Source organism: Malaya genurostris, chromosome 3, assembly GCF_030247185.1.
Source record: "Malaya genurostris strain Urasoe2022 chromosome 3, Malgen_1.1, whole genome shotgun sequence".
Taxonomy (NCBI): domain Eukaryota; kingdom Metazoa; phylum Arthropoda; class Insecta; order Diptera; family Culicidae; genus Malaya; species Malaya genurostris.
The window spans coordinates 170,676,994-170,689,419 of record NC_080572.1 but is presented as its reverse complement, the minus strand read 5'-3'; the positions used below and the strand labels follow the sequence as shown (position 1 = coordinate 170,689,419).

Below are 12,426 nucleotides of genomic sequence, written 5' to 3'. Positions count from 1 at the left end.
TTTTGCACACACCTCCTACATTTAAAATACCCAATCCCCTCGCTTTGTTTTTTGTTACTTTGGATAGCCATCAAAATTTTAAAAAATCAAATAAGAACGTAGGGGTCTAGAAAAACAATATAATATAATATTCAATATTTTTCCACGAATAAAAACAAAAAGGTTGTTCGAATGATGCTCTGTATTGTGCAAAACATTTGAATTTATTTTTTAACGATAACTTTAAAAAAATCGCGAAAATAGTGCTTTTCCATCCGACAGATAGGAAAATTTATCAAAAAGTTACTGCATAAATGGGATTTGAACCCGTATCTTACCCTATCTGGGGAAATCGTTTTGTCAATTAATCTTCCCTGCATGTGAAATACATGCAGAATAAGTTTAACTGAACAGAAGAACCGAGTATTATCAGTCGTGTCCAGACGCCACGTAATTCATATAAAATACATATCCCAACGATATCCAAGCAAGAGAACAATCCACACGTCACATAACCAGTCTAATTCATCTTCTGCAAAACATCCATTTGAGATGCTTTGAATTGTTTGCTTCTAAGCCAATTTATTGTTCAACCTCTTAATTTTTTTGATTTAGGCACCAGTATTTTGTATTGACGATGCGAAATCGAAAATCAATCGCTAGCACCATGGAACTATATCAAGAACAAGGAGCGCTATCTAGACAAGCCCTATTGAAATGTCGAATAATTCCGCCATTTTTCAGCCGGTTTTCAGAAAACGGCAAGATTCTGAAACGTCAGTTTTTGTAATTTATTTATAGATCGATTTACGCCAACATGCGGACTGAAATTGTAGCGAGTCAAATTCCAATGTAATACCAAAGATTTGTATGCCAGCAAAAAACCGAACACTATTGGAGAACTTTAAGGTAATATCACAGAGGAAATTGCTGATAGTACGCCCGAAATGTTGTCAAATACAATGCGAAATTCTCAAAAAAAGGCCGCTAATTGTGTGTCTAATGGAGGTGGTCATTTGATCGACTTTATATTCTGAGTGAATTGTCAATAACTGACATTGTATACCCTTGATAAATCTTGTTCATTTTCCAAAATCGGCTGGAAAATGGCAGAATTATTAAACATTCAAATAAGTCCTGTACAAATGACGCAGTTAAACTCCTGGTTCCACATTACTGCAATTTACTTTAATTCAGATGTTGATTCTACCAGAAGTTGAAATTAACTCGAAGCGTTTTACGAAAGATAGTGTTAACCAAATATTTTTATCGCACATGCAAAAATAAATATTTTCCAGGCTGTGTCTGAAAATCCGAAGGCCGCAAGGTGGCGGAGCCGTATTTTTTATTAACTTCCTATTTTTTCTATCACGCGAGGACAAGGTAACGCAGTTCGAGTCGTCCATTCACTATTCGAAAACGATGTCCACTAGCAGAACAATCTGTAATCCACGTGTTTGTAGTTTTGTAGTTTTCGGCCTTTTGTGCATTCGGCCTTTTGTGATTCGGCCTTATGTGATTCGGCCTTTTGAGGTACTCCCGTCGGATTGTTTTGCGGCCTTCGAAAGATTTCTTTCTCATGAAATTTGCTACGAGAATAAAACATGCACTGATTTTTAGAGTCTACAGGGTGATCTCCAGTCGTTTTTTTTAAAGTCAGTTTTCTCCTGCTAAATCTTATACAAACTTTATACCTCGGGCGAGAAAATATAGTTTAACCGATCGAGCCAAAATTTTTCATAGTTTTCATGAGACCTGAAGGGAATATAAAAAAATTGGGGGTCTGAAATCTAAATTTTGTCCCAATTTTTTTTTTGTGGGACAAAATTTAGATTTCAGCACCCCAAATTTTGTCCACTCGCTCACTGAGCAAACACGCAAATATGGGGTTTGCGCGGTTCATAAATGGAAATTTTGACTAAGTCCCGGACAACCGAAAAAGTTCGAAAATGAAAATCTGGTAACTTTACCAACCGGATGAAATCATCTCGGGTGTTGTTTGTAGATAATAATTTATTCGTTTGAACATAGCATAGCAGAAAAATCGACCGCATACGAAGATCGTCACGACAAAGTAATTTTGCTTCATGACAATGAAAGACTTCATGTTTTGAAAGACGTAAAAACTACGTATTGAGAAACACTTAAATCTGTAGTCCTGTTACACCCGCCATATTTGCCAGATATTGCTCTTTCCGATTACCATTGTTGCAAGCCATAGACCATGGCACTTCGAAAACTACGAAAAGACCAGAAATTGGATCGGTTGATTTATCAAAATTAAATAGAAAGATTTTTTTACAACGCGTTATCCGTGTTTTATCAGAAATTTGGTCAAAAGTAGTAGATGCCAATGGACGATACTTTGAATAACGGTGCTGTAACGACCCTCTCATAATAATTTACGAAACTATGTGAAAACAACGCTCTGTCAAATATAATATTTAGACCGATTATTAACTTAATACAACTGCGAAAAACATCGAATATAATAATTTGGATGATTTTAAATCCTTGTTTAGACCCATGTAAGAACAGTTTGGTTAAGCAATTACACTCATTTGAATATTTTGATTTTGCGATTATCTGCAGAAGACGATACCATTCCGTCGAGGACGATCATAGGCATAGATAGACATCAGACAAATTTATAGAGACATAGCGTAGCTAATAGAGACGATTACCTTGTACGAAATCAACTGCTTACCTCCGCTCTCTCTCCACACACACTTACATTGATACAGCATCAGGTTTTTTCTGACTCGAAACGGAAATATCATAATGTAACAATTTTCGGTTAAAAATTGACAATATTTGTTTTTTGTTTATTATTATTATCATTGGGATCATATACTACAGCTATTCGCATAGTATGTTGATATACTGTATTCTACAATCAGTATGTCAACATACCTTCGATCAACCGTGTTCCCATCGAGTCAACGCGTTACTTGAGCCAAGATGCACCTATATCGTTCCCAGTTTGGTATACGGACTCATCGAGATGAGTAGACATATAACGAGACGCTCTCCGGCCGAACCGATCAAAGTACAGCGGAAACACCTTCCTCGATCGTATCTGTGTGGTTTATGAGCGCGAGACTCTCACTAGTGACGGACGGTAGGTGCAATGCACGGTTTCAAATCTGGTGACGGGATTCATGTGCAGAAGTTTATTCGTGCCAGTCGTTCACATGTCGGTCGGCCAAGTGTAATCCGCATTAGTTACCGTTTATGAACCGTTGACCCAGTCTCTAGAGGAACAGTCGTTAACAATAGTTGGAATCCATGCAGTGTTTACCAGTACTTTAGCGGCTCCGTTATGCTAAATATAGGAAGTGCACAGAGCACCCGAAGTGAGTAAATCATGCTGAAAGAATTATGGTGTAAGTGGTATATTGTTGACATGCTAGCTATAGGAACAGGTACAATTGGTTTTGATTGCAATTTAAGGACGGTAAATGGGTGTATATTTATTTAGTGTACTGTGCAGGAAAGTGTTGGTTGTTTGTCGTAGAAAGGTGGGTTATGAACCGCAAATGTGAGCATGTGTTTGCAACAGGAAAATACTGGCTAAGCACCATAGGACGTCTGACGAACACAATGAGTAAGTGAATTTGCGCCTGCCAGTCGTGCCGTCTGGTGTTTGTACATCGAAGCGGCTTTTCGCGAGGCACTAGGTTGATAGGTGTAAATAAGGTTAAGTGTTTCGAATTGCAGATAAACCCAACCTTTGTTAGATTTGTGAAGACAATTGTGATTCACTAGTTACCAACTTGAGCCCACACATATATTTTCGTCACATATTCGATTGTATTAAAACAATCGTTGGATTTGGTTATTGAGATTAAATCTTCTTTTTTTTTGTTTAAAGGACAGATTATAGTTTACAGTTTTTTGAAACTATCAATTCGATAACAAAGAAATCATCATTACAATTTAAACCATTAATTTTATATTCATTGATTTTCTTTGATTTCTGTACCACTCATATGTCACACACATTCCTCGGCGATTAATTTAGGTGTACATCAGCCATTGAAAATAAATTCATTCAGCTGTCTAGTCTCCGGTACAGTTGCCAACAGATGACGATTCAATGACAAGAAATTGCTTAAACAAACCTACAAGCACCATACTATTCATTTTCTAGATGGAGCGAAACACTTCCTTCCTGCGAATGGCAAAGAGTTTTATTTTTAATATTATTCAATGTAGTACCTCATTAGATCGATGCAATTATTTCAACGGTTCCTAGGTCTACAAAATATACCAACGTGGTGTCGTGATCTCTCCATCCAAGTTGATTTTTTTTATTGTTCAAGAAACTATTGGTTACGATGTCTATATGGACTTTTTTTCATCTTATGTGAGGCAATTTGGCAGTGATTTCGGCATTCAAGCAGCCCGATGTGCAGCAATACTCGCTGTTGGTAGTTGTTTTTTATTTTAGTAGTCCACTAAAAGTATGCCCTGTCAATCCCAGAAATGCGACAATGGCCATCTTATCACGAACTTATCAGCTCAAGCGGTTTCGGAGCACCCGTTTTCGCACGCGTTTTAGCCTGGCTCATATAGAATAACTGTGAAAATCGACTTTTGAACCGAGGCTTTTGAGATGGCTGAGCCGATTATAACGAACTTACAATTCTGGTGTCATACAACATTCCAGAATTTTTTCCGGATCCGACTACCGGTTCCGGAATTAAACAGTGGTATGTCAAAAAATGAAAATTTGTCCACTAACATTTATCGGAATTGACTGAACCAGTCAAAAAAAATTTCCGATTTTTATCTCAAGTCGATTTACACTTCCGGAATGACAGGTGTTTCAATTTCACGTGTTTTTTTAGGAAAGAGTAGTATTTTTTTAAAGTTGGTTCAAAATTTTCTCTGATTGTAGAACCCAAGGTCTACGAATGCAGATGACCAATTTATTATTAATAATTTATTCTTGTTCTCAGCTTCTAATTTCGGATGTACCGGAAGTACTAGTCAAGCACAATGGATATCACTTAGATTTCGCACAGACGACTAGGCTGATTTCCACTAAATTAGATTCAAGATATATCTTAAAAATTATTCCGATCAGATTTCCGGTTCTGGAATTATAACGTCAGGAATGTTAACAATTTCAAACCGTTATTCAAAGTAACTGTGCAAAGAACGTAATAACTATTCGAAGTTGCACTGAACACTAATTATTAGGTTTTGCTAATTATTATAGTCCCTTGAAAAACTTCAGAATGTTATCCAGATCCGACTGCCGTTTTCGGAGTTAAAGGGTGATGAGTGCTTGATCTTTTACACCGTAGTCTAGAGCGATGATTTCTCAGAGATGACAAAACCAATTTTTACAAACGTAGGTCTTGTGGTGCCATATAAATCAACTGAATTTTATCTGGAATCGGCTCGATTACAGGTTGATAAGTGCTCAAAATTTCAAATCATTCAGAGTGATAACGCAAAAAACAAAACACAAAAATTCTGAATTGGTCTCAAAACTAGTCAAAATTGGAACTTAAATCAGTTGACTACCAAATGAATCGGATTCGGTTATTCCGGATTCCGGTTTCGGGAATACCGAAAATAGTGGTCAAAATCATCAATATAGAACTCACTTAAGTTAGCAAAGTTAGACTAGCAGCAAATGAAATTGAAATCTTACTTAAAGAACGAATGCATCTAGAGGCTAATAATGTAAGTGAGATTCAATTCAACAAGGCGTCTAACTGTGTGTACATTATGTTTAAACGTGAAAGCGATACACTTGCATTCGTTTCGGTTAACAACGAGGTGCACAGCGTTGAGGGTGACAACATTAAATACAAAATCCCTGTGCACATGGTGGACAATGCCATAGAAGAACGCGTGCATGACCTTCCCCCGAAGGCCACCGATAAGTTCGTTCGGGAGAATATGCCGCAGTACGGTGAAATCCTTTCCATCGAAAGAGAAGTATGGCGGATTTTTTCCTCGGCATCCGGAATGGCGTGCGAGTTTCACGTAAGGCAATTCCATCTTACATCATTTGTGGTCAAGGTGGGACACGTCCGTGCAAAACGTTGATTACCTATGAAAATCAGCTGGTTACATGCCAGTTTTGTGAACAACCTGCACACTATGGTAAACCTTGCACTGAAACTGCGAAAAAGACATCTTCAACCAAAGATAAGGTCAACCGTTCAACATCGAAAACTAGTGAGCGCAGTACTCATGTTTCACCATCAAACCAACCAGCAATGAGGCAATGGATGACGAGACGAGCCACGAACAACCCTCGCAGGAAAGAAATAGAAGCTCTTCTCCTCCTAGAAAATGAGTTACAATGAGATCCACTTCAAAAAATTCTTTATTTAAAAAAATTGGCTAATTCGGCCACGTAAAGCTTGTACGCAAATAGACCTGAATAAAAATATCCTTAAAAAAGGTCTTTTGATTCCATGCAAAATTCCTGCCAAATGTCTTAGAAATGCATGAAAAGTGGAGATCTGATGTAATCTAAAAAAATTGTCTGAGAGTTTACTTAAATTTTTTTTCGAGATAACACCAGATCTCCACGTTTCATGCATTTCTATGACAAAACAAGAAAACGGCGTAACTTCGGAAATCCGCGTATAAAAAACCGTTCATTTAACGGATCATTTTTGAATTGGCTTCGATCATATCTAACTGGTCATGAAATGATAGTGAAAATAGGAGACAGTACAACCTCACCACTTGCTGTTACCTCTGGAGTTCCTCAAGGAAGTCAGTTTGGACCGTTTATAATTTTGTTCATCTCAAGGATCTAAATTTTTCGATCAAGCGTTTGAAACTATAGTTCGCCGATGACTTTAAAATATTTCACATAATAAACATACTCAGAGTTACTACAAGGACAGTTGGATAATTTAACTAATTTGTGTACTGCCCATACTTGCATATCAGTCCCATATGGTAAATCGGCATGTCGAGAAAAAGACGATTAAAATTTTATTTTCGAATTTTTTGATTTATTGTGCTACCTAATGCTAAATTATGGTATTATTACATGAAATATCGGCAATACACCTATATTGCAACAAATGAAATTATTGAAATTTACACTGGATGGGACTGATATGCGGATACTTCACATATGGGACAGACATGAGTTGATATTTTTTTCACATTTTACTGAACAAACCCTTAACTTTTATTGCAATTTCTGAGAGTATATTGAGGATAGTTTGCATTCCTAAAGCTAACTCAATATTGGCGAAAATCGATATGGGACTGATATGCGAGTATGGGCAGTGTAACATCAGCATAAAATTTAAATATCACTAAATGCTTCGTTATCTGTTTTAGTTTCATAAAGTCTGTATTCAAGTTCGACGATAATGTTTCACAAACTGTTCTCGAACGCGCATCGTCTGTTAAGGACCTGGGTGTTCTTCTGGATACCAAGTTAAATTTTGAGGAACACATAGAATTTACTATCTCCAAAGCCTTGAAGCTATCAGGATTTAATTTATTTTAAGCTAATAGATGAGCTAAAAAATAAGATTTTATTCTATAGTTACTAAAGAATTCTTTTATGTACATTGCTTGAAGGCTCTGTATTGCGCTTTAATTCGCTCAACTCTCGAATATGCTGCTGTTATCTGGTCACCTTATTAACAAAACGATATCCAACGCATTGAAGCGATTTAACGCAAATTTGTCCGATTCGCTCGCCGACGACTTCCATGGAGATATCCTTTAAACTTACCGAGTTACCATGACCGCTGCAAACTGATTGGTCTCGATTTAGGTTAGTTTTGTGGCAGACCTACTTCAGACGCGAATTGATTGCTCTGAGCTATTGCAATTGTTACAATTGGACATTCGACGTCGTAATCTTTAATCCTATTTTTCTTCGGATTTCCTATGCTAAAACTAATAATGGTCATAACGTAGCATGTGCTGCATAGTTAACAAATGTTCAATTCTTTCGGTTTTATTTATCACGTAATGTTATCAAGAAATCATGTTATTGTCTCATTAGATTTAGTTACTATAGAAGCACTAGATTTAAGGAAGTGTATAATTTGGATGACTGTTATCTGTTGATGCAAAAAATAAGGAGGTTTTATGCCTACTGAAGAGTAAATTTGACATAAACTAACTCCAGTGGGCTTTTCTCTGCTCCTAATAATAAAAAAAGATGAGGAGGGAAAAAAAGACATTCAGAGTGAAATCCGACAACAAGAGAAGGCACTACCGAGCAAGAAGATCTTGAAACAAAAAAAGTCTTCGCTGAAATCTGTTTAACTTTTTTCAAAATCACAAAATTGTGATATAATTTTATTTTCGCTTTTACATTTTCCGTACATCAAAGAGTATATATTTACTAAGGACATCAAAAAGATGGAGAAGTAAAATGAAATCGTTTTTAGGGGGTTTCTCAAAGCGACGTGTTGTATGCAGACTTATTTATTGTGTTTATACAACAAGTACTGTATTTTAAATTTTGCATGTTGTTGAGTGTAAATGTAAAGTGTTGTCAAGTTCTCCTCCTTCCTTTTTTACATTTTACAATGTGATTTTCATTAAAAAATTTGGAAAAGTACTACGATATTTTGCTTTATTTGTAAGTAAGTGTCCTACAATAGGTTGCAGAACCTGGTCAAATTTCACAAAAGGAGTGTAATACCAATATTAAAAATTTGTCTTGATTTCTTGACTTCAGGAAATAAACTTTATTCTTGTATTTATTTTAGTTTATATGGCTACGAAGAAGTAATATGACCATGAAAAGAGCACTAATGTGATCCGTTCATATTCGAGAAAATTCAGAATCTGCTTTATTGTGTTTGAAATGTTTCATGGACACTATCTATGCTAGAAATAATAATTATCCATTGAGTTTGTAGATCGTATGGCATTATTCTGTCGATCGCCTGGCTCCAGTCTAGTTTCATTTCATTCAAATAAATATCATATTTAACTGTCGAATATGGTATTTATTTGGATTGCAACGGCGCCTACCAACGAATCTTGTTGGCCGTGAGTTTTCATAACATGTCGCAGATTGAACAGCCATTACCCATTCAAATGTGTGTGGATCAACGATGTAAAGTTCAAAGCAACTCAAAGTTGTTCCATAGCAGCGTATGGGTAGGTCCACTTCGTGTGCTCGAACCACTCTAACGTCACCTGTGTGGTTTCGATTTGATGAGGTTGTCTGACAGTTCCCGACTCATTTCATTCCAAAATAGGTAATGCAATTGAGATTTTACCTCATTCTTCTCTCTCGCCTCTTATACAGTGGCCACATCCTATTCCATTAACCCACTCAGGTCGGGTAATAGGTTTCGCTATTTCCGAATTACAATTTATCAACTATTTGCTGTTTCCGAATTTTGAGTATAACACTATGAATTTTGAAACGAATTTATATTAGATGGTTTCATTCCAATGTATCAATTACGGAAAATCTATTTTATAACAATTCACCTCGAAAGTTAATTTAAATTTATATAACATACAAATAATTTGCTCTTTTCTTTCTGACAAGTCCGTAGACGAGGTGCATTGCTGACATATAAATAGTATGTGGGTTTTTCAGCGGCTAGTCAGAATAAATCTCCCCATTCCACACGGCGAACAACCTCCGTATAGACATGTAGCGATATCTCCATTCTGGTATGGCATTGACAATGAGCGGCTAGGGAGGAAAAGACAAAATTGAATGAAATCAACCGAACTGCGAATGAACACACTCAAGAGAAAACGCCAGGCTAGGTCGGGGACAATGTTCATCCGACACTTTTCATCACTAACGGGGCAGTAGCGTTGCTAGGGTTGAGTAACCGATTGTTATACATCAGGAATAATTCCAGTAAGATTTCGTTAATGGATATTGTTTGCAATTAAAACATCGTCTGAGAATGCCTCTCTTCTCCTGATAAAGATAGTCAAGATATCGTGTTTTAGGTAAAATTTTAATGTGTGATTGCCACTCTAGCTATTCCCTTGCTACATACGATGCAGAATATGAGTTCAGACTGAATTCGAGGTAAATTAAATGGGATTGATAAATTGCATTTGATTTCACCCGAGCGGCGGCAATTGGTTGAGCACAAAAGTCGAATCTAAACCAGGTTTGAACTGTTCGTATGTGCGAATCAGTTTCTAACATAACCTTTGCTAGCTCAATAACTGTACTATTTCGAGCGAACATATAAGGTTCAATGTAAAGTAAATTCGCAAGGTAAAAATGTCAAACTGTTATGTATGATATTCATTTTATATCGATTCTTAGTTTTATTTTCAGCTGGTGCTAGAATAGAGAACAAAGTTTACAATTTTATCATCATATATTGTAATATTCTACTTTTTTAAACAATTTTATTTATTCCATTCTTTTCAGAAGTTCCACAAGAGAATGACTGCATTTTACCCAATCAGCACACATCACCAGTCAACAAACGAAAAGGTTTCAGTGGGTGAGTGTACAACTTTATGCATTTATTTGAAAACCTTTCGTGTATTATCTTGTTTTATTAAATGGTTGCCAGATCGTTCATCGATAATATGGGACCCTATTCTCTCATTCACCTAACTCATGTAATTTTGTAGTTCACCGTCACGTCACTCTTCAGTCATCTCACTCGAATAGAATATTTCGAAAATCATATAATGGTTTGATGATATTTTTGGGACGAGTGTCTGTGAATGTCACATTCGATAATGGTTATTGCAGAAGGGCAAATCGAGTTGGGCAGACCCGTAAGTAGAGACATTTGCGCGTATTTCACAGGAGTTAAGAATTTCTTTCCAATGATAACATCTAGTCACATAAAAAACAACATCGCTAGCATGCACCTGATGATATATTTGTTGATATTAATTTCAGACATTCACCCTCATTCTTGTTTACGGCCGTATGCGATACGTTCCAAAGTATATCAAATTCGTATTCCCGTTTACGTTCGAATCAATCAATATTTTAAACATCGCACATGCATAAAAACAACGCCCATCCAACTTTAAACTATCAGTTCTGGTACAGATTTTAGTTGTGATTAAAAATCTTTGCTATCATTTGTTATTTGACTTGTTTTTTTCGCTGACTTTGTATCATCATGCTTGCTTACGTCCGTATCGACCATACGCCGAACACATGCTTTCGAACGAATGCGAACGAGCCATTCTTGTTTTCACTCGAATGTATACGTACGCGACTCTTGTGCAAAAGAAGGATCGGCAGCACAGGTAGTTATTTTTAGGAAGATTCCCAGCATCAAGGAAGTGACGAATGCTACATAATAAATAAATATCGTACTCAGGACCAATTTTATTCAACTCGGTAAATGAAATTTTCAAATTAAACTTCGTGCAAAGTAAAAGTCCGATCAGTATTATCTGCGAAAAATAAGTTGCATTTTTCTTGGAATTTTGTCATGTTTTCGATAGTCTTAATATTTATTACATTGGTAAAATCATGCATTTATTATAAAATATACGCATATATTCGAAGGCTCACCAGAAAAAAAGGCATTTTACTATACTGCTATGATTTCTAAATGTTTTCTGCAACACACAAATTTATGATTCGATTGCAAATCACCTTTAGACTCGAAAATAAATTTGCTAGAAATCGGTTAAACTTTTTTCAATGTGTTCGAACGATTGATTCGGAACATAAAACTGACGAATCGAAACCACGTCATTTCATTTATTCATCCGTAAACGAGAATGGGACTTTCCGTTCGTACGAATGATGTTCGAATACACGTATCGTTTGAAGTTAAACTGCCATACATTTTAGCGTTTCGCATATGGTTAATCACAAGAATTGGACTGATTTCATCAAGGCTTAGCATTTATTTGAAGAAGTTTACTGATATTTGAATTTTTGTGGCAAACGAGTCGCGTTCAAATTCATTCGAGTGAAAACAAGAATGGCTTATCCGTATTCGTTCGAAAGTACCCGTTCGTCGTACTGCCGATACGGACGTAAACAAGAATGAGGGTGATAGACTGTAGATTAGTGGACACCAGCAGGGAACAGTATACATAGTGAGCCCCAGTCCAGCCCCTCATAAACCTTCGAAAGCATGAGAATAATTCCCGGTTTGCTGATTGGAAATGATTTTGCCGTCCACTTGAAAACTCAACACCCCTTTTGGTTTGGAATAGAGATGTTCGGGTTTCGGGAATTTGCACCCGAAACTCGACCTGAACCTGAATCCAATTTTGTATCTTTACTTACCTAACCTTGTAACCTAAATTTAACGGGGCCGAAGTAAGCCAACCCTGCCAAAAGAGGTTAAGGTCGACCACCAAAACATTCTAAGTAAAGAAATCATAACGCTTGTCACATCTGACTTAGACTTTAAAAATAGTAATCTTCATTAATTTTTTATTCAAGCTACTTAAAATTCATTAAAGACCTTGAGAGACAACAATAAATGACCTTCAATCACATTGTACATG

The 12,426-nt window shown here is 36.4% G+C and overlaps 1 protein-coding gene across 3 annotated transcripts in view; it reads left to right on the top strand.

The window, feature by feature from the left end:
- Positions 1-12,426, top strand: part of LOC131437159 (triple functional domain protein) — a 181,212-nt gene that overhangs the window by 136,156 nt on the left and 32,630 nt on the right. For all 3 annotated transcript variants that reach the window (XM_058606325.1, XM_058606327.1, XM_058606326.1), the window contains one exon: positions 10,358-10,433. In XM_058606325.1, the coding sequence (XP_058462308.1) occupies positions 10,358-10,433 (76 nt within the window). The remainder of the gene's footprint in view (positions 1-10,357; positions 10,434-12,426) is intronic.